We start from the raw sequence: 23,252 nt of genomic DNA, 5'->3' as shown, positions 1-23,252 counted from the left end.
CATAAGTATTAAAAGGTTACGCATTACACTAAAGAAACAAAATATTACTAGCAAAACTATATTTAGTGCTATTTGCAGAGAAATGCATGAGAACAAATGGCACAGAGCGTGTTTGCTTTATGCCCCTAATTGGGAACCTATAGGACAATATCTAGGGGTCTCTAATCACTACCCCCAACAATTCATAACTCACACGGCTGTTTTCTAGAGGTATCATCACTCAAAATAATAATATTGTGGCGGTATGGAATGTCAGCGACAACATATTATAAAGAGAGAAAGCTCTAGACGGGGTTTCACTATTATCAGGCAAGTCGGAGACCTAGCATGATGATAGATTCACCTCTACTCCTTAGATTCCCATGAACCCGGGTATAGGGCCCCTTTTTTACTCAAACCCTTTTTTACTAAATGCACCCCCCCTCTTTGCTTTTTTGTGATTCTTTTTCCGTAACGTTACGAAACTTTACGAATTTCATAACGATACTTATTTTCTTTCCGTAAGGCTACGGAACCTTATGAATCATATAGTTACTCTTTTTTAGCTTTCGAAGAAGTTACGGAAACTCACGGATTGCGTAACAATACTTCCTTTTGGTTTCCGCCACATTACGGAATTTCACGGATCGCATAACCATGCTTTCTTTTGATTTCCGGCGCGTCTCGGGACTTCACATATTATGCAACAAAGGGTGCTAAGTACTTCAAAGCGTTCAATCAAAGGTTGCATGCCATCAAGCAATAGTCCCCAAACGAAATTAGGGTATGACAATGCGCCTACCAACCATTCGATGAAATCCCTCAATGACCTTTGCATGTCATATTGTGAAGTTTGAATTGTGGAATGAATTTGTGCATGTATGGCTATCATTTGGAAGGTGTGGACAACTTAAGTTGTTAGAATAAAATGCCAAAAGCATGGCTTAGGCATAGGAATCTAAGTTTTTTCTTGGATGCAAAAATGCATAAATTGCATGAATATGGGAGCATGATTGTTTAGATTTTAGACTAATATTCAAACTGGCTACACTATGATAGGCACCTTGCATCTAGATAGCTAAAATGCTTTTCAATAAAATGTATGTCATAAAATAATGCGTGCACCAAGGTATGATTGTTTTCTAATTACACGTTGACACTTGCATTTGGTGGAAAGAAATATGCACCATTCAGGTTTGTTTGGCTTTTGTTGTGTTTGAGATAAATGAAATGATGATTGGTATTTCATGCAAACTAACTTTGTGAATGTGTCCTCACAGAAAATGGCTCCAAAGAAGCTTCCAGCTAAGAGGGCAAGGAAAGATGCCGCTGGAGAAGGTTCCAGTGCAGCCCCACAAGTGGACGTAGAGTTTGACAACCATCGGTTCCGAAGTGAGGAACACCAGCGCTGTTTTGAGGCAATTAAGGGTTGGTCATTCCTTAAGGAGAGGCGGGTCTAGAATAGTGTGCCAAGTCTGAGCAAAGAATATCAAAAAGTGTCTCTACCCTAATTCTGCACAAAACAGGCTTTAAATAGGCTCTGAAATCGCAACGTTGCGCTTAGTGCCACCCTCACGCTTAGATCGAGTAAGTGGGTCTGGGCTTAGCGCCAGTCTTGCGCTGAGCCTGGCTGAAGACACCCTCGCATGGCCTTGATGCTGATGCTCTGTCAAATTCTCCTTCGTGCTAAGCACGCTGAATCGACGCTTAGCGGTGGATGTGCGCTTAGCCCAACTGCTAAGCTTAGCCCCAACTGCCACTTTTTGCACTTCAAAACTTAGCCTCTTTTTTACCTGAAAATGCACAAATTTCATCATTAAATCCAATGGAAATGTTCTAGAGATAGCTTTAACCATAAAACAAGATTTATTTACAAGATTACTCCAAAATAACCATAAATTGGGGGAACTATACAAGTTTTGGAGAATAATTTCTATATAAAAGTTAGTCGTATAAGGCGACTAATAGTTTGTTATCTCATTGTGATGAAACTCTATCGCTTCTAGCATGTTGTCATACTATTGCATTGTGATGGTTTGTCCAAAGCAAGAAAACTAAGCAAAAAATAAGGGTCTTGTGTATGGTTTCTTTTTGTTCACACGCCTTTTGTTCCTTTGATAAGTGTGATCTCGGGTAACAACTTTGCCTAGGTTACAAACTTTTTCTATAAAAGAACTGGAAAAAAAACTAAAAAGAAAAAACTAAAAACCAACATGCTTTTTGAAAAAAAAAAGGAAATGATTGCCAGTTTTCTTTGAAAAATTCACGGATCAAAACACAAAAAGTTTTTGATAAAAGAAATGTGCACCTAGAGGGTGAACGCAACGAAGGATTTTCTCGAATGCCAAATGGACTCGGATATTTGTATGACTTGATAAAAAGAGCAATCATTGAAACACTGGTTTGATTTAAATGGGGAAACAAACCATAAGCCTTAGTGTTTGCATGGCCACAAAGCCTTATGTTTGAGTGTCCACATGGGTGTGTGCTGTGATTAAATTTTGCATGAATTTCTAATCATCATGATATGCATTTCATGGAAATGATTTAGGCATCCCTTCATTTCTGAGCCATTTGCTAAACAGATATCTTGACATAAATCATATCCCGCTATTTGCCAGCCTTTTGAGCCAAACATCAACTTTTTGTCCTTGACCTAGGATGGAAATTTCCAATCTTACCCTAGGAAGAAAGAACAGGAGGATCTTTCCAGTTGTCGTGCAATCCGAAAGGTTTTTCGATGTTTCGGAAAAGAATATGGAAAATACCCAAAAGAGAGGGCAAAAGGGTCATTCAGAGGCTTTTTCAGACCCCTGGCTCGCCCAAGCTAGCCTTTGGCTCGCTTGGGCCCCTAGAAGACTTAGGGGTGAAGTAACCAGTTCGCCTTGGCGAGCAAGGTTACTTCAGGTTGAAGCAACAGCTTGCCTGGGCAAGCTGCTGTTCAACCTCCTCCCCTCATTTCCTATAAATAGGCGTGAGGGGGCTGAAGGAATGGGTTCAGACTTTCAAACATTGAAAGATTTAGTGAAATTAAGGAGAAGAAGAATAAAAATTGAGGCCAAGGCACTTCCGAATCGCATCCGTGACCGATTCCTACATCGTTCTTCGTCCGTTCTTCATTCATCGTCCGCTTAGTTTTTATTTTGAAGTTTTGAATTCGCTCTATGCACCCTTAGGGGTCCTCTCTTGCTTTTCACATCTTCATCTTCATTCTTCTACTATCAATGATCTCATTTCTTTGTGTAAAGCGAGTTTTGACCAATCGTTTGTGTCGTAATCTCACTTTATCACTGTAAAATAAAGTTTCAACCGATCGTTTGTGCCATAATTTCACTTTATCATTGTAAAATAAAATTTTAACCGATTGTTTGTGCCGTAATCTCGGTTTATCTTTGTAAAATAAAGTTTCAACCGATCATTTACTCCGCAAGTCATCTTTTAATGGGTTTGAAAGTAAATGAGGGAAACCAAAGTTAAAATCAACACATAACCAAGCTTTTATCCATAAAAAATCACTTGAATCCGTTTAAGGTCCAATGCCTTAACGGTCTCTTTTACTTTTATCGGTTAAAATGAACCTTTTAAAAGTTTAAAATTAACCCTACGTGTAACAATCCTTTTTCCGATGACCCACTCTCACCGTGGAAGCAGCAACCGATGGGTTCAAGACTGGGACTCTCATGCCCAAACCTCAAAGCCTATCCTTTTTCCGAGGTTACAAATTCATTTTGCCAACTTTTGTTGCCTACATTGTTTCATCGACCTGAGGTTGTTCACCTTGGAGACCTGAGGTAGTTATGAGTACAACCGGGAGTGGGAGACACTAGGTTCTCTGTGTTAGATCAAAGCTTAGAGCCTTTAGTTTTATTTTTTGGTTTGATAATTTTGCAATGCCAAACATGCTTTGATAGATGAGGCATTTATACTTAATGTTTTTAGACTAGGCATGTGTGTGATATAGTCTAAGTCTTTTTCAAGCTTAGTGTTGATCAAATATGAAGTGAATAAAGTATTCTAGTTATTTTTTTCCTAAGAACTTACTTCTACTTGAAATTTGGCTAGAAGCATTGAATTAATCGATTGCTTAACCTGGTAATCAAGTGCCCAAGCCAAATTTAGAAGAAGGAAGGATCTATTGCTTAAGATAATCGATTGCCTTATTTGACAATTGATTACCTAGCTCCTGGAAACAAAGACAAGTTATTTGTGTGATTCTATAATCGATTACCATATGTGACCATCGATTACCCAAAAAGCACAAAAGAAACAGAGATACTTAGAAGAAACAAATTAATCGATCACCCAATTTGATAATCGATTATCTAGTTTCTAGAAATGCAAAACAAAGGGGATTTTGACAAATTAATTGATTGCCTGATTTTATAACCGATTAGATCTATTTTAACTGTCAAAATTACAAATACCCTTATGTGTTTTCTTTATCAGAGACTATTGATATGTTCAGTCTTGGAGAAAAATATTTCAAGAGAGTCTTCTAAAAAGGTTGCATTGTATTTAGTCTGAAGATTGAAGTTGATCAAAGAATTATTCATTCAACCATCATTAATTGATCATCCTATGAAGAGAACTTGAAGATATTGAAGATCTACACGTCAAAGGTTGGATGACAAAGGCAGGAAAATAAACAGTATAAGCTCTCTGTTCAAAGCGCCATTATTGATCAATTTACCAATCTCTCCTAAACACTTGTATAACAGCTAAAGCAAGCTCAATTTAATGTCCTTGGAGATGTTGCACGCCCTGTCATCCACTACTAAACTCCTGGTTCTCACCCTCCAACACATCCACAAGGTATTCCACATCAACTCATCCCTTTTGAGCCTACACCCTCTCTTGATGAAATTGCCTCTCCACCTACACCAAACCATCCTCCACCTCTACCATCATCCCAAGAATGATTGTGATGTCCTTCAAACATTCCTTCTTTCTTTGAACCCCTTCTTTTTTTCTAATGCCAAAAAGTGGGAAAAGTATTAAGGAAGAATTTTGATGTAACCAAAAGCATCTTAATAATACAGGTGGTTTTTTCATATGTTTATGTACTCATATGTATATGCATGTTTAATGATTCTTTCTCATATGTTTACATGCATTAAGGTTGTGACTAGGGGGAGTTTATACACATCTTACATATATATTTTGTCATGATTATGCATTATACAATCAAAATCTACATGTTTTATCATCATCAAAATAGGGGAGATTGTTAAGTCTAGAAGACAATATGGTTGTTGGACGACCCAATCCCACTTTAGATTGTGATGCTTAAAAAAAATATAAATTATTGATTATCTGTGATATTCTATTTTGAGTGATCATGACTCACTACATGGCTTTAAAGTTCTCACACGTATCCTACAAAGTTCTTATGAGAAAGCATCCACCTGCAATGGAAGACTATGCCTAATTTGGCCTTCTTAAACCAATGTCCAATGTGCTAATAAAAACTTGTGTCCTCTACTCGTAAGTATCTATGCTATGATCTCGAGAATCTCTTGGTAAGAGTTCAATAGGACTATGAATTTTTGTTTAAATGTTTTATTAATTCACACGCATCAAAGTCTGTCTTGCCAACGGTAAGATCTATGCAAAAGGAAGTAACGGAAAGTTATTTTATTTGAAGTCATATATGCCTTTCCTTTTGTGTGATTAACTTTTTGATACAGAAAAAAGTCAACTTATAAGAAATCAGATGAACACTTTTGTCTATTGTCGCTATCACAACATAAAAAGCAGAAGCCAAATAGCTTTGCTTTTACTCCTTTTTTCTCTCCTACTAGAGCATGCCATGCTAAACTTCATTCTCAATGGAGAACAAAGCTACAACAAAGATCAATGCTAATATCTTGTTTTATTAAAACATGCCTTCGATAAGTGGACGAGAGTTTCAAAACCCTACATCATGCGAAAAAAATCATATTATATCTAACACACTATTCAATCCCTCCCCCCCCCCCCCCCCTCTTTCCCTTTCTAGTGTGATCTTTGTGATTTTAGGGTGTTAAGGTATCCACTTCCAGAATAGCGTTTGCAAAATATACAAAATTAAAAATCATATTATGGAATAGGGTGGAGGTAATAAAATAGCTATTTCAGAATATGATTTTTATATTCCAAAATAACTATTCTATAATACCTATTTGGGAATACCTATACACTTTTGGATGATCTACTCTAGAATATGAAAATCATATTTTAGAATAACTATTCTAGAATAGGGTTGAGTAGTCCGAAATCCTATTTTGAAATATGAAACTCTCATAATAGGATGTTCTTTCAAAATAACCATTCTGTAATAAGTGGTGCCAAAATGAGGGGTATTTTTATCTGCTAAAATATTTTTGGTGGTGCAAGAAGCAAAAATGGGATACTTCCATCAAAAAGTTATTTTTTAAAAAAGTTTGAGGTGAACCTAATAAAAACTGGTGAGAATAAAACCTTCATGAGCACGGTTGCTCATTTCGATTAAGTAAACGAATTCCAAATAACTATAGAAAGAGAAATTTCAAATTATTTAAGGTTGCACTAAATTTACAGTTAAAAATTTAGAAATTAAGAAAAAAAAAACTTAAACTAAATAATGTATTGTGGTTGCCAGAGATAAGGACAACCTCACGTCAATTTTACCTAGAATTTTTGTTAAATAATATCTAATCAATATATAAACTACATTAAGTTGCTTATATATGGTTACATTACAAAAAAAAAAACGGTTTAAAGTTCACTTAACATAATTTGACAGGAACACTGGTTTTTACAAACTTTTTGAACCCCCTCCTAGTATAAATGGTTCAAAAGAATTATATGTTTTCCATGTTACCTCACTTGTAAAATAAGTAAAGGTAGATTAGTATAAAACATTTGACAAATTATAATTTGTTAAATTATAGACTTCGTTTCTATATCCAACAATATTTTTTGTTTCAGTCCTTACATGAGAAAACTATTCATTTATCATAGTCATTCAATCACAATCCACCATATATAATAATTTTTTTATTTTTGAAATAATTATCTTAACGTATTTCAAATGAGTTGATCATCCATAGTCATTGTGTGAAAAAAGATTAAATAAAGTTAAAAAATAAAAAAAAATGTTGTTTTAATAGGAATTGAACTAATGACCCTTTATTCATAGGCAAGAAAATAAATCACTAACATGATTCTTTTGTTTAGTTAAATATATTAATATTATTTTCTATGTATCAGTAGTCAAGAGTTATTAATTTTTTTAAAAATTATCAAAATTTATAACTTACAAAATATTTAATATATAATTTTTTTAATTTTCTTTTATAATTTTATATTTTTTTATTTTGAATAGTTTACATATTTTTATTTTACCAATTTATAATTAAATTTCATAAATTAATATGTAAATCATTACATAATTTTTTTTGTAAATTGATTTTAATATACAAATTATTTTTACTCTAATTGTTTATGTAAAATTGAAAAGATTTATATATTAAATATATTTTAATTTATAAATTTTAATAATTTCAAAAATTAATAAATCTTGACTAATTGTACATAAAAAATAATGTTAATATAGATAACTAAATAAAATAAGTGTCTCAGTGGCTATTTATTTTAAAGAATAAGAAAACTAATTTGTCTTCGTTTAAAAATAGGGGACTAAAATTGTAGATTTGAAGTTATACGGGATTAAAATTATAATTTAACCTTAAAATTTTCTCTTTAGTCCTTCAAATTCATGAAATATTTTTAGTTTCTCAAGTTCATTTTAAAGACTAAACGGGGTGTATTCAATTAGGATTTCAAAAGATTTTAAAATATTTTTTTAGTAAATTTTTTTTAAGGTATTTAATCGAGATAAGTTTTGTAGTATTCAATCAAAATTATTAGAATTTTTTAACTAATTCAATAAAATTCATCGGTATTTTATTCAGATTTTTTACAACTTAAAAGAAGTCTTCTGGTATTCAAAATTATTCAAATTTGATTGATTCTTTTTAGAGTGTTGCTAGGTGCACCCAGCACCTGTAGTGAAAAGGTCGTAATACCCCTGACTTATTTTTTTTAAAAAAATAATGTGAGACTCTCTCTCTCCCACCCCGCGTGCGTTTTCGCTTCTTCTTCCTGCGTTTTCTTCTCTTCTTCCTCACCTTAGCCATTTTCGTATTGTTGTTGCTCACGTCACCGACGTTTCCATTTGTTGTTGCCGTTAAAAGGAGGTTGCAGGAAGAGGTTCTTCTTCTTCTTCATTGAGGAGCTTGCCACCATTGTTGCCGTTAAAAGGAGGTTGCAGGAAGAGGTTCTTCTTCTTCTTCATTGAGGAGCTTGCCACCATTGTTGCCGTGAATAGGAGGTTGTCGTGAAGAGGTTGCGAGGTGCATTGAGGAGGCTTCCGCGAAGAGTAACGCCGCCGTCCACTGTTGAGGGAGCTTCGTCACCGTCCACCGTCGAGGTAAGCTCCCTAACCATGGCTTTTCGTTTGTTGTTGCCGTAGTTAGGATGATTTGCAAGCGTAAATAGATGATCCGTAAGTGTAGACATTAGGTTACGAATGAAGTTGATCCGTAAGCATGTTACGGATCAACTTGATCCGTAAACATGTTACGGATCTTACAGATCAAGTTGATCCATAACATGCTTACGGATCAAGTTGATCCGTAATTTTTTTATGGATCAAGTTGATCCGTAAGTGTCTTCAGCAGCTTGATCCGTAAGAAAATTACGGATCAACTTGATCCGTACGTTCCCGACAGAGCCACCACCTTCTGCGTACCTCGTTTGCTGCCGCCGACCATCGCAACGCTCAACACCGGTACCTTCACCACACCTAACCGTTCACAACGAACCGGAGACAATGTCGCACGAAAACCACAAAAAACATAGAAAAACAGCGAACAAAAATGGAGCTGTGTGCATTTCCGAGAAAAAAGAAGGCTTTTATAATGAAAAAAAGAAGGCAAAGACATTTTTGCCATTTATAAATTTTGTTGTGTGCACCTAGCAACACTCTTCTTTTTAAGTGTGGATTTTAATGGATTCAATGAATTTTTTTAGTAGAAAATACACCTCAAACATTCTCAGTCAAACCCTTGAGATTTTGGGACTTTCTTTATTTCATTCTTTTCCTCTCAATTGACATGTTTTTTTTTGTCTTATATAATCCCTTGTATCTTTGTTAAAATAATAGACATTCATAATTTTTTATATACTTTCAACCATATCCTGGAACTTTATATATATATATATATATATATATATATAAATTTAATGTAACAAAAGTTAACTCATATATAAGAAAATAAATATATAAAAAAGATTTGCAACAATTGTTGGACATGTTTTTTTGTTTGATATGATTGTTATTATAATTACTACAAATATCTATGTTATTGACAAACATTATTTAATTTTATTTTATACAATTAATATTATTGATGATCGAAAGAAAATGAGATTATTGTATTTGTAAATTTACTACAAAAAATTGTTTCATTATGTAACAAGCTTAAGGTTTTATATAACATAAATTTTATTTAGTATTAGATGAAAAAATATCAAGGATATTTATCAATTATTTTGAAGGTTTTCTAAAAATTCAAAGGGTTCTTTCAAATCATTTAAATCCATAATATTCTTTTAAATCTTATGAATTCAAATTTTATAAATCCGAACTACCAAATCCCAACCATAAAAATCTATTAAAAAAATCTTAAAAGTTATTATATTTTTACAAAATCTTTTAAAATCCACCGGATTTTTTTATGTCAAAATAGTCTCTTAAAATCCTAATCCAATATACCCCTTAAAAATATGTTCGTTTAAGTCCTTCAAATTCATTTTGGGAGATTAAAAATAATATTTCACAAATTTGAGAGATTAGAATAGCATATTTCTAATTAGAGGACCAAAATTAGAAGTGCATAAATTTGAACCACTAAAAGCATGTTTAAAACATGTTTAAGCCAAATCTAAATCAAGGAATAACCAAAGATTCAAAATAATAAAATTGAGATGCAACGAGATATTATCAAGGAAAATCATTAACCACTAACAACGGAAGAGACAACACAAAAAGCAATTTTGGCAACTTGAATGCACTGTGGCACTGTTTGACAGTGCAGGAAGTAGCTGACGACCAAAATGCTAGTTAGTCTAAACTTCTAAGCTTTAACTTAGGAGAATTATCACTGAAAAAGGAAGCAAGAAACGGCTAATGTGAATCAACCATGCTCTTAAGCTATGCTCTTACTAAAAGACTTTAAAATAAAAAAATTTCAAACACAATTCAATAGGGCATTGTAGGATTGCTAACAGAGACATGGCTTTCCATTTCAATGATAACCAATGGTCAGTATCATCTTGAGCAAAATTGCATCTTCATGCACTTTCTTCCCGTGCTTCTCCATTTTTGCCCTTCTTCATTCCATCAGCCTTCTGTTGTTGCTGCTCTGCCTTCTTCTGTGCTCGAATCATGGCACGCCTTGCTCGCGGCCTCATTTCCCGTCCACTTCTAGGAGGCATCACATAAGGTTCAAGTGGGCGATCAACAAAAGGGTGCTCACTGCCAGGAAAGATCCTTAATTTTCGGTCCCTGTCCTATATCCATTAACAATAATGCAAGTAAAAGCAACTTACAATATCAGTTATTCGATATTTTAAGGAACAAAAAAAAATCAGAAAAAGCTCTAATCAAATGAAAATAAAGATAATTGAAAACCACAAGCTATTAAGAAAAACATCCTTTACCAAAGGGTCAATGATACTTCATCTTTGGACATTTAGGATAATGTTCTGATAATTTTTATATACACTGATAACAGTATTCCCCAATCCCATTCTCTTTTTCAGAACCCGAGTGCTAGTAAAGTACTGAAGCAATACAGCTGGATTAAATGATAAATAAAACGAACAATTCATGAAGTAGCCAACAAGGTTTGGCACTTGGCACGACTAGTAGATCGATCAACATGAAAAGACAACAGAAAAAGGTCATGGGTTCAATTCCTTTCCATTGGTAGCCATCTACACTAGGCTTGTGGCATACCCCAACCTCGATCAACAACCTTTTTGTCTATAATAACCTTTACCTGCCCATCAACCTTTCTCTTAACTAACCTTTCCAGCAACACTTTGGCTTCAATGATAATGAGACTGTGGATTAGATATTGTAAAAGACTGATGCTGAAAGAATAAATTTTTGAAGTTTTGAATTTGTTTGGGTTTTATAATTGCAATTATTTTGGAAGTATAAAAGTAGAGACATTTTTTAAAAATCATGGGATACACTTGGTAAACAAATGTATAATCTTACTTGTAGGTATCTTTATGGAAAACCATAGTTAAACCTCAAGATTTTGTCCACCACAAAAGCTACCCTTTAGTCACTTCTGTAAGATTTGATTCCCAAAAGAGGAAACAATTCTGGAATCTTAACCTACCAACTACCATCCTTAGAATGCCATTGTATATTGTTCAAACGAGTTTTTTTTTTAGTCTCAAATGGTACTCTACCTTGAAATATCCAAACCAAACATGAAAACAAAACTCTCATTCTAAACAACTAGCAATGATGTCAAAATTCCATATTCAGCTCAAAATCCCCCCCAAAAAAATAAAGGTCTAGGTAGCACTTACATCACGTAGTTTGTTTCTAGGCAGCATACGCAGAACAGCTTTGCGAATGACTTCAGTAGGGTCTTTGGCCATTTGATCCTTTAGAGTCCTTTGCTTGAGATGGCCAATATACCTACATACCATGACCTAATGTCAAATAGACTGGATAATACTGAAAATTAAAGAGCATATGAAACCAAATAAAAAACGGCAGTGAAAATACTGTTGGAAGAACATAGAAGATAGGCACCTTAACCAGAAAAAAAAAAACCATTTGATTTATAAGAAGCCCAAAACTATCAAATAATATTTCATCACTTCTAACAAATAGTACAAAGGCAAAGCACTTGCCCTGTATGCCAGTAGTAGACCTTGTCTGTAAGTTTTCTCCCAGTCACACAAATATCTTTTGCATTAAGAACAATGCACATATCTCCATCATCACGATTAGGTGTGTAAGTTGGCTTATCCTTTCCTTGAACTACAGTAGCTATTTGAGATGCTAACCTCCAAAAAACCTATATAAAAGGAACATTTGTATTAGCAAAATGGTCTCAAGACAAATAAGCAAATTTCTCAGTAATCGATCACACTCTAAATGCCAATCAAAAGTGTGCAAGATGTTAGAAGCTTGGCTAGCCTTCAGTACGATCTCAATTGGCATTTGATTATAAGTTGTAACTTATTCATGGAATAGCTTGTTTCAAAAGGCTTCATTAATACAGAGTCATGGCTATATCTTCTGGATAAGTAACTACTAGTGATAATTTAGACAAATTATATGATCCCTTCGGAGCTGGTTTTATAACTAGATATTGCAAAAGATCAATATTCATTCTGGATGATACCAAATGAAACAACCTCCATGAAATTGAATTGTCTTATTCTGTTGATAATTCTTCGCAGGATTTGACTTTCAATCCCAGTCTTACATGATATGCAAGCCAATAAGCTGAATGTTCGCATAGAATTTCATCAACCACTCTCACATTTTATTCTTTTGTTATATGCTAAAAAAATGCACAAGGAATTGTTGAAATATAAACTTGATTTGGGCCTAAATTAATTATTTGGTTCCTTGGACTTAGTTATTTTGGGCTTAAGTAATTATGGGTCATGTTTCTAGAGAATTCTTGTAGTGTTTGGAGTGTCTAGATATTTCTTATGGTTTTAATATTCTCTAGAATACTCTTTGGATCTCTAGAGTTGAGAACTCTCTAGAATTAGTGTGTCTAGAGTTCTCCTTAGAGTAGTATAAATAGAGATGTAATCCTACACATTTGTATCAAGCAAAAATACAAAGTTCTCTCCTCCATAAAGAATTCTCCTTCCTATCAAGTTTCTATTCAAAGTCTCCAATATTCCTAAACACTTTTCCTAAACATAAAAAGCCTTATTTCCAACAAAGTGGTATCAGAGCTTCAAGATCCTCAAAAGATGGCGAATGGAGTTTTTCCTTTCCAAATGCCGATGCTCACAAAGAACAACTATGATAATTGGAGTATCAAGATGAAGGCGCTACTAGGAGCTCAAGATGTGTGGGATATCGTAGACAATGGCTTCGAGGAGCAAGATGAAGCCTCGCTAAGCCAAGGTGTAAAGGAGACGTTGAAGGAGTCAAGAAAGAGAGACAAGAAAGCTCTCTTTCTCATTTATCAATCGGTGGATGAAGATACATTTGAGAAGATATCCAACGCAACGACGGCCAAAGAAGCATGGGATAAGCTTCAAACTTGCAACAAAGGAGTTGAGCAGGTAAAAAAGATTCGTCTTCAAACTCTTAGAGGTGACTTTGAGCGTTTGTTTATGGAGGAGTCCGAGTCAATTTCTGATTATTTTTCTCGAGTATTGGCCATAGTCAATCAACTTAAAAGAAATGGTGAAGATGTTGATGAGGTGAAGGTCATGGAAAAAATACTTCGAACTTTAAATCCAAATTTTGACTTCATTGTTACCAACATTGAAGAAAACAAGGATTTAAAGACCATGACTATTGAGCAACTCATGGGTTCCTTACAAGCATACGAAGCAAAACAAAAGAGAAAAATTAAACAAAAGGAGGCTACGGAGCAACTACTACAACTCAACGTAAAGGAAGCAAACTATGCAAATTACAAGAGCCAAAGAGGACGAGGTCGCGGCCAAGATCGTGGACGTGGACGAGGACATGGAGGAGAAGGAAGAGGTGGTTACAACAACCACTCCAACAAATTCAACAATGGAGAAAGAAGTTGGAATCCACAAGTAACAAGAGGTCGTGGAAGAGGAAATTCATGGTCGAGGTATGACAAATCACAAATCAAGTGCTTCAATTGCAACAAGATTGGTCACTACGCATCCGAGTGTAGATTCTCGAAGAAGGTTGAAGAGAAAGATAACTTTGTAGAAGAAAAAGGCGGAGAAGAAGAAACTTTGCTACTCGCGTGCCAAAACAAATTTGAAGAGAAAAGAAACAAGTGGTACCTCGACACCGGCGCAAGCAACCACATGTGCGGCGATCAAAGCATGTTCGTGGAGATCAATGAAGCGGCAACTGGCGATGTCTCATTTGGAGACGGCTCAAAGATACCAGTCAAAGGCAAAGGTAAAATTCTCATACGTTTGAAGAATGGGAGTCATCAATTCATATCCAATGTCTACTATGTGCCTAACATGAAGAATAATATTTTGAGCTTGGGACAATTATTAGAGAAAGGCTATGACGTCCATTTGAAAGAACATAGTATTTTCTTAAGAGATTGTAGACATAACTTGATTGCTAAGGTGCCTATGTCAAAGAATAGAATGTTCCTCTTGAACATTCAAAATGATGTGGCAAAGTGTCTCAAGGCTTGCTATACCGACTCTTCGTGGCTATGGCATCTACGGTTCGGGCACCTCAACTTCGACGGTTTAGAACGTTTAGCGAAGAAGGAGATGGTGAGAGGCTTGCCTAGCATCAACCACCCAGACCAACTTTGCGAAGGATGTCTAATTGGGAAGCAATTTCGTAAAAGTTTTCCAAAGGAATCAACAACAAGAGCAACAAAGCCGCTAGAGCTCATACACACCGATGTCTGTGGACCAATCAAACCCAATTCATTTGGTAAGAATAAGTACTTTCTCCTCTTTATTGATGATTATTCCAGAAAAACCTGGGTTTATTTCTTGAAGGAGAAATCAGAAGTGTTTGAAAACTTTAAGAAGTTCAAAGCCCTCGTGGAGAAAGAAAGTGGTCTTTCCATCAAGGCCATGAGATCTGATCGAGGAGGAGAGTTCACTTCAAATAAGTTCAACAAATATTGTGAAGACCATGGAATCCGTCGCCCACTGACAGTGCCAAGATCGCCACAACAAAATGGAGTAGCAGAGAGAAAGAACCGGACCATACTTAACATGGTGCGAAGCATGCTCAAGAGCAAGAAGATGCCGAAGGAGTTTTAGGCTGAAGCAGTGGCATGTGCAGTTTACCTAACAAATCGTTCTCCAACAAGAAGCGTGCATGAGAAGACACCACAAGAAGCATGGAGTGGAAGGAAGCCCGGGATCTCTCACCTCAAAGTGTTTGGAAGCATTGTCTATACCCATGTTCCAGACGAAGAGAGGACAAAGCTTGATGATAAAAGTGAGAAGTACGTGTTTGTGGGTTACGACTCAAGATCCAAGGGGTACAAGCTCTATAATCCAAATAGTAGAAAGATCGTCATAAGTCGCGACGTGGAGTTCGACGAAGAAGATTGTTGGGATTGGAGTGTTCAAGAAGATAAGTATGATTTTCTTCCTTATTTTGAAGAAGATGATGAAATTGAACAACCAATCATAGAGGAACATATTACACCACCTGCCTCACCGACACCAAGGCTGGATGAAACAAGTTCAAGTGAAAGGACACCGCGACTAAGGAGCATTGAAGAGATTTATGAGGTAACCAAAAACCTAAACGACATTAACCTCTTTTGTCTTTTTGGTGATTGTGAGCCTCTAAGCTATCAAGAAGCGGCGGAAAACATAAAGTGGAAAGACGCCATGGACGAAGAAATCAAGTCAATCACGAAGAATGATACGTGGGAACTTACTACACTTCCACGAGGACACAAAGCAATTGGAGTAAGATGGGTGTACAAGGCAAAGAAGAATGCTAAAGGAGAAGTGGAGAGATACAAAGCAAGATTGGTGGCTAAAGGCAATAGTCAAAGACAAGGAATTGACTATGATGAGATATTTGCTCCTGTTGCTCGTCTTGAAACTATTAGACTGATCATTTCTTTGGCAGCCCAAAATAAATGGAAGATCTATCAAATGGATGTGAAGTCAGCCTTCTTGAATGGTTTTCTCGAAGAAGAAGTCTATATTGAGCAACCACTGGGCTATGAAGTAAAAGGGCAAGAAGAAAAAGTCTTGAAGTTGAAGAAGGCGTTGTACGGTCTCAAGCAAGCACCGAGAGCTTGGAATGTTCGAATCGACAAGTACTTTCAAGACAAGAACTTCATCAAGTGTCCATATGAGCATGCACTCTATATCAAAGCGCAAAGTGGAAATATTTTGATTGTGTGTTTGTATGTAGATGACTTGATCTTTACAGGGAACAATCCAAGCATGTTCGAAGAGTTCAAGAAAGATATGTCAAATGAATTTGAGATGACGGATATGGGGCTCATGACATATTATCTCGGCATCGAAGTAAAACAAGAAGACAAAGGAATTTTCATCACCCAAGAAGGCTATGCCAAAGAAGTCCTTAAGAAGTTCAAGATGGATGACGCCAATCCAGTTGGCACCCCGATGGAATGTGGCAGCAAGTTGAGCAAGCATGAAAAAGGAGAGAATGTGGATCCAACTCTTTACAAAAGTTTGATTGGAAGTTTACGTTACTTGACATGTACAAGGCCGGATATTCTCTATGTTGTAGGAGTAGTAAGTCGCTACATGGAAGCTCCAACCACAACTCACTTCAAGGCGGCAAAGAGAATCCTTCGATACATCAAAGGTACAACAAACTTTGGCTTGCACTATTACTCTTCTGACAATTATAACATTGTTGGCTATAGTGATAGCGATTGGAGTGGAGACTTGGATGATAGAAAGAGCACTACTGGTTTTGTGTTCTTTATGGGAGATACTGCTTTCACTTGGATGTCAAAGAAGCAACCAATAGTCACACTATCAACTTGTGAAGCCAAGTATGTCGCTGCCACATCATGTGTTTGTCATGCAATTTGGCTAAGGAACTTGTTGAAAGAGTTAAAAATGCCACAAGAAGAACCTATGGAAATATGTGTTGACAATAAATCAGCACTCGCTTTGGCAAAGAATCCAGTCTTTCATGAAAGAAGTAAGCACATCGACACCCGTTACCACTTCATAAGAGAATGCATTGAGAAGAAGGAGGTAAAGTTGAAGTATGTGATGTCTCAAGATCAAGCTGCCGACATTTTCACAAAGCCACTCAAGTTGGAAACTTTCGTGAAGCTAAGGAGTATGCTTGGAGTCACAAATCAAGTTTAAGGGGGGATGTTGAAATATAAACTTGATTTGGGCCTAAATTAATTATTTGGTTCCTTGGACTTAGTTATTTTGGGCTTAAGTAATTATGGGTCATGTTTCTAGAGAATTCTTGTAGTGTTTGGAGTGTCTAGATATTTCTTATGGTTTTAATATTCTCTAGAATACTCTTTGGATCTCTAGAGTTGAGAACTCTCTAGAATTAGTGTGTCTAGAGTTCTCCTTAGAGTAGTATAAATAGAGATGTAATCCTACACATTTGTATCAAGCAAAAATACAAAGTTCTCTCCTCCATAAAGAATTCTCCTTCCTATCAAGTTTCTATTCAAAGTCTCCAATATTCCTAAACACTTTTCCTAAACATAAAAAGCCTTATTTCCAACAGGAATCAGAAAGGCAATGTTTGCATATCTAATGATGGGTAGAATGGGATAGAGTGGTGTGGAATGAATTAGAATAAAATTACCACACAATTGAATAATCTATGGAGGAATATAAAAAATGTTCTCCCATATAGAAGTGAACAGAATGATAATTAAGGAGAATGCATAATAACTTTAGTTCCACCCAATTGCATCTTGTACAGGGGATAGAAAAATAGAAGTATCTCCTATTTTAAACACGCCAAACAATGGCAATTGATGTGATTCTATTCAATTTGGTTCCATTCCATCCATTTCCAATCCATCAGTCCAAACATAACCAAAATGAAACAATGTTGTGTGTTTTGAGTTCAACAATACTTTTTTTAATCCGACACTCCAGGAAAACTGCTTTAACTTGACAGCAGAAACATCATATCATTGGCACATAGTCACTCTATGTTAGCTTTCAAGAGAAGGATCGAGAAAAAAGCTGAGACTCACCTGGCCCTTTGCATCAAAAACCCTCCATCGAAGACCATCAAGATTAATGCGTCTAAGTCCAGCAGCAGCTTTCTGAGAAGACAGTGAAAAAACTATGAAAATTGAATTCAAAAAATGTAGTTTTAGCATATAGAATATATTACTCAGCTTATCTAACCATTGGGGGAGGGGGTTCCCTTTTCACAAATCCTATGCATATCCATATAACCGATACGTACCTAACTACACAGGCTCTTGAAAATTTAATTACCTTCATGTTGCCATTGAAAGCAGTTACCATCTTCATTTTTGCCTCTGCTTATTTGGTCAATCTTCCTCCCAATTCAAAAAATAAAGCTTTCACCTCTGGATTCACCAACAGTATAAAATAGTGAGATTGAAAAGGGATAGAAAGTAGTATGAGAAAGGGAGATAGATAGCAAGTAAGTGTCGAATCAAAAGAGGAGTTGCAGTTTTAGTGTGAGAATTCAGAAGCCAATGCAAGTATCATTCAGGAATACTTAAAGACAATGCAATTCAATTCAATCATAGACTTAGTCAAGGTACTGGTCACTGGTTCTACCAGACTACCAAATACCAATGCATCACTTAGAACACTATATACACCCACACACACACATAGACAGAGATAGAGAGGAGACATGCCAAATGAGAGGACTATTTTTATTTATAAAAGAGAAGAAAACATATTGTGGGTTACTAAATGTAATTTTCATATGCACCCATAGAAAGGTTCTCTCTCAGAATATATATGTCTGATCGTGGAACCTTTTGTATTGTGCTTTAAGGCTGTAATCTAGTACCCCAGGTACTCCAAATTATATATATACAATATTATCTTTGCTGAGCAAAAAAAAAAAATATTGACTATCAGAACATACATGAATTGTCAAAGCCACAGGGAACTCTCCTTGACACTAGATCCATTCATCATCCACTAAGCCACCTATCCCTCTCCACATCCCAAGTTCTTGCACTTGAACATAACAAAAACGATCTTTTGCTCATTCTAGTTATTGATTGAAGCTAAACATTATTTTATCTATTTGGTTACTATGCAGAAATAAAGAAAAACACGACAAATCCAAAAAGAGATTTCAGAGATAGGAGGATATAGAAAGGGGGTAAGACGTGTATTCGGTTATGGATGTGTATGCTATGTTGGACTATCAGAAACTAATGAAGATGCAGCTTTCTTTAAATGACTGTGGAAGATTCCTGAACCATCTAAAGTGCAGGCTTTTGCTTGGAGATTATCTTTGGATAGGATACAAACTAAGCAAAACTCCTCAAGACAAATATTGGTGGCTTGTATGGTGTTGACAGATGTACATTCTGCCAAGAAAAGGAGGAATCAGCAAACCATCTTACTTTTTAATGTAAAGTTTCATACCTGATTTGGAAGAAATGCTACTCTTGGATTGGACATGAATTGGCATTACCCAGAGAGTGCAAGCGACACTTTTGGCAACATTGTCACAACTTCGTAGGGAACAAAAGTAGGAAAATTTGGTGGACAGTTGGGTTATCACTACAAGAAAAACGCTGATTTCCGACAGACAGTTCTCATAATCATCGCATTCGTCACCTTATCTAGTCACGGTCCTATTTATCATTTTTGAGATCTTATTCTTGATCTGTCACCAAAAATCTTCCAGCAAGAATGGAAATTGTGAAGAAGACAGCAGAGAGCTTCATGACACAAGCAGCAGGCTCATCACTTCAACAACGTTGAATTCTGGCCCAGGTAACTAACTAGTGACACATCACATGTTATCAATAAATTGCAAACAGTTTCTTAATAAGTGAAGCAGATAGAGATACCATTACTGAGTGCAAATTTAGACGAGTTACTAATTTGTAGCTAGGAATTGCAACTGTTTAATTTTTCCAGGCACTAGATGATCGCATGAATTTGTCCCTACTATGTTATTAATTCATTAATTGTCCTTAATAGTAATTCAAATTTGTTGCTAGTCCTTGAGGAGTAAAGACTGAGGTTTTAATTAATATTCATAGAAGCTAATACATAAATGCTTCAATACATTAAATTGTAGATGTGAAGAGTGGGTGTCTTCATGAGGGAAATTTGAACAGGACCCCAGCACCTAAATTTCGTGGAGTACAAGTGTTCACATATAGGGAGTTAGAAATTGTCACTGATGGATTCAGCGAAGCAAATGTGATTGGTAGTAATGGAATTATTGGAGGGCATGGTTTGATGTATAGAGGTGTTCTACGTGATGGCACTATGGCAGCAATTAATTTGCTTTGCACTTAGGGTAAGCAAGGGGAGCATGCCTTCAAAATACCAAGAGCAAAACTAACTGCTAAAGTATCTAGTCAATAACCAAAATATCAAATCTTATTTAAGAGTTCTCAAAATATCATTGGTTAAGAATACTATGGTATTATTTACCATGTTTTCACATATTAGATTGAATAACAATTCTACAAGGAATGTTAGGAACTATATTAAACAAAATAGTGAAGGAAAATAAGCATGAAACGAGCATGGCACACATAAATCTAATTAATCATATCTAATATATATCTTGATTTGATTTCTCAACCAGTGAATCAGAAAATAAATATATTATACACAAACAAGTGCTTAAACATTAACAAGCAACACAATGAACCTGATTTGGCAGCAGCAGAGACCAAGTTGGGGTTTCACGCAATGAATCTAAACAACTCACCGAAACAGCAACAAACCAAACTCACTGGAAAATTTAAGTACAGAACAGAAATGAGAAAACAAAATGAAGTGTTATATTTGAATAAATAGAAAGACCAATAAACAGTTGGGGCAATCAAACTACCAAATAATTAATAATTCCTAATGATATTCCTAAAAAATAGTGTTGTCCAGAATCCACAAGTCTCCATCATTCTCACTTTTTTTTATTTAATAAAATTTCATTATCTTCTTCCCTCTACTAGATGGAACTGATATACACTAATTTATCAAACATGTAACAGTTTATAAACAACAGAAAAATAAGTATGGTTAAGTACCAGAGTATATAAATTTTTTTATAACAATCAACAGGGCTTGGTGCATCCAGTTTTCTTCACTACTGCCAATAACAGAATCTTGACATAGACACACTGAGAAACTGTGATATGTCAAATTAGTTAAATTAAAAAAAAATGAGCACCATGACTCTGAAGAACATGGGGATTGTTCTAGGAATTATCCTTTATATAATAACCTTAACTGAAAAACAATCAAAGTAAAAGAGTAAATGAGATTCTAATGAAATCCACAAATCTAACAATCCCATAAAAAGAATATCACACACATGGGAACATCAAAACTGTCTGCAACCAAACTTATGTGGAACATTTCTGATAGCAAGGGGGGGTTATGCGGAAAGAGCTGTCAAGCAACTCAATCTGGTATATATATTATTACAATGTCATTTCTCACATTCTTCCTCTTCTGCAAAGGCATTGAACTTATCAAACAGTTTAGTTCAGTTTTCTAAATAAAAACTGTTAACTAAACTGTTATTAATAACTGAACTGTTTTTCTCCAATTAAAAGTTTAGTTCGGTTATGATATAAGAACTATTTTTAAAGTTCAGTTCAATTAAAAAAAAAACTGAACTAAACTGAACTATGGTCACCCCTAACTGCAGCTATAAAAATCAAACTTGAAACAATTATTGGAGGGCTCATAATGGATGTTCAGTATCGCATGCTGAAATATTTCGAATTAAGAGACTAAACAGGACGCTCTAGTTTCCAATAAATACACTACTCTTATAGCCATAATCTCTTTTCTTTTCTTTCTTTTATTCCATTCCTCTGTTCTCTTCAGTTCTGCGTGCTTCACTTCCACCTTCCAATTCCGCCACAGCTTAAAAATCCATTACGATGATAAAGCAGGGTTTCATACTTCCTTCCAGAACCTTCTCTCCTTCTCACACTCGCACAAACATACTAATTGGGTCTTCACAAGGAATAGACAAGATATAGCCCCGGTGGATAACAAAATCTTTTAGCGGTTTTGATTATCTTTTGGGTTATTGCATATATGTGTGCATAATATAATTCCAAATAACATTCACACTTCACTTTCGTAAATTGACGAATGAGTGAGGAAATTACATTAGTGTGCAATGCATCAATAATATTGCTCCAGCCGTCTCTGTGGAGCGCATAGAAGAAAAAAAAAATACTAATGAAAGCATATTAGGTAGGGGTTGTGGAAAATGAAAGGATGAGAATCAAAATCATTCATATGCATTATAATGAAATCGACTTGAGGGCATAGAAGCTTACAAAGACTTGTGCTTTTCCAAGAAGCTGACGGGTTGAAGTGTATCCAGAAGCAATGAAAACGAAATAGAGCAAGCGGGGAGGTGAGCGTCGTGAGGGAGTCACCCAATAAGCGAGGGGTAGGGTTTCAGCACCGAGCGAGGGGAGTTAGTTTTCTTTTTGGAGAACTAGTTCACTACCGGGTGTTGCTAGGTGCACCCAACGTTATTGCTGGTGCACCCAGCATCACTTAAAAATGCCAGAAATGTTTCTCTAATGTTTCGTTGTACGGATCAAGTTGATTCGTAAAAGACTCGTGGATCAACTTGATCCGCGAAAATCTCCTGGGGATCAAGTTAATCCATGTAACACAGGCAGACCAAACGCGGATCAAGTTGATCCGTGAGTCATACACGGATCAACTTGATCCTACACGGATCAACTTGATCCTACACGGATCAACTTGATCCGCAAGCATTACACGGATCAACACGGATCAACTTGATCTGCGAGTTTTCCACGGATCAACTTGATCCGCAGGAAACTGAATTTTTTTAAAAAGTTTAACTTTATTGAAACTTAATTTTAAATGACATTTGTAATATTAGTTTAAAATTTCTAATTTACTTACTTCCATTCATAATATGTCGATGAATTTTGAATGAATTTGGTATAAATTTCGGATCAAGTAATTTAAACATAATTGACAAAATAACACTAATATTATAAACTAATATTATTAATCAAAATAACTTAAAATATACAAAATGTTAAGTCAAATACATCGTCAAAAACTAATGATATCTAAAGTGTGAATAAACTATTGTTAATCCGTGCGGCACCTACGTTGAGACCTCACATACACATTGCGGTCTTCTGTGACACCCCTGGCAATCCTGAGGCATTTTTGGATGACCTCTTCATGTGTGGATGTGCTTGGCGCATTTAGATGCTGCTCCAACGCATCCACGATCGCATGACAAGCTTCCTGTTAAATAGAAAACAAACGAATTATACAAATTAGTATTAAAAATAATTGAAGTA

The 23,252-nt window shown here is 35.5% G+C and overlaps 1 protein-coding gene across 6 annotated transcripts; it reads right to left on the bottom strand.

Moving 5' to 3' along the window:
* Positions 1–698: 698 nt before the first annotated feature.
* Positions 699–22,393, bottom strand: LOC114402467 (50S ribosomal protein L13-like). 6 transcript variants are annotated; one of them, XM_028365042.1, is made up of 8 exons: positions 22,233–22,393; positions 20,582–20,665; positions 19,333–19,694; positions 18,190–18,284; positions 17,940–18,011; positions 11,944–12,110; positions 11,614–11,725; positions 699–1,772 (listed from the first exon to the last, which is right to left on the bottom strand). In XM_028365042.1, the coding sequence occupies exons 4-8, from the start codon at positions 18,223–18,225 to the stop codon at positions 1,509–1,511; spliced, it is 651 nt and encodes a 216-aa protein (XP_028220843.1). In that variant the 5' UTR covers positions 18,226–18,284; positions 19,333–19,694; positions 20,582–20,665; positions 22,233–22,393; the 3' UTR covers positions 699–1,508. The 6 variants fall into 6 exon arrangements, with proteins under 6 accessions (XP_028220843.1, XP_028220845.1, XP_028220842.1 ...); XM_028365044.1 differs by lacking the exon at positions 22,233–22,393 and adding an exon at positions 20,961–21,170; XM_028365041.1 differs by lacking the exon at positions 19,333–19,694.
* Between the last annotated feature and the right edge of the window lie 859 nt (positions 22,394–23,252).

This window comes from Glycine soja, chromosome 20 (genome assembly GCF_004193775.1).
Source record: "Glycine soja cultivar W05 chromosome 20, ASM419377v2, whole genome shotgun sequence".
NCBI lineage: Eukaryota > Viridiplantae > Streptophyta > Magnoliopsida > Fabales > Fabaceae > Glycine > Glycine soja.
Note: the sequence above shows the minus strand (reverse complement) of the source record. Positions and strands in the feature narration are given on the sequence as shown.

Coding starts and splice junctions, on each gene's coding strand:
- LOC114402467 (XM_028365042.1), bottom strand. CDS start 18,225: ATGAAGATGGTAACTGCTTTCAATGGCAACATGAAG. Junction 18,012..18,189: donor CTTTCAATGGCAACATGAAG/GTAATTAAATTT, acceptor CTGTCTTCTCAG/AAAGCTGCTGCTGGACTTAG. Junction 1,773..11,613: donor CTAGAAACAAACTACGTGAT/GTAAGTGCTACC, acceptor GTGCATTTTCAG/GTAAAAAAGAGGCTAAGTTT.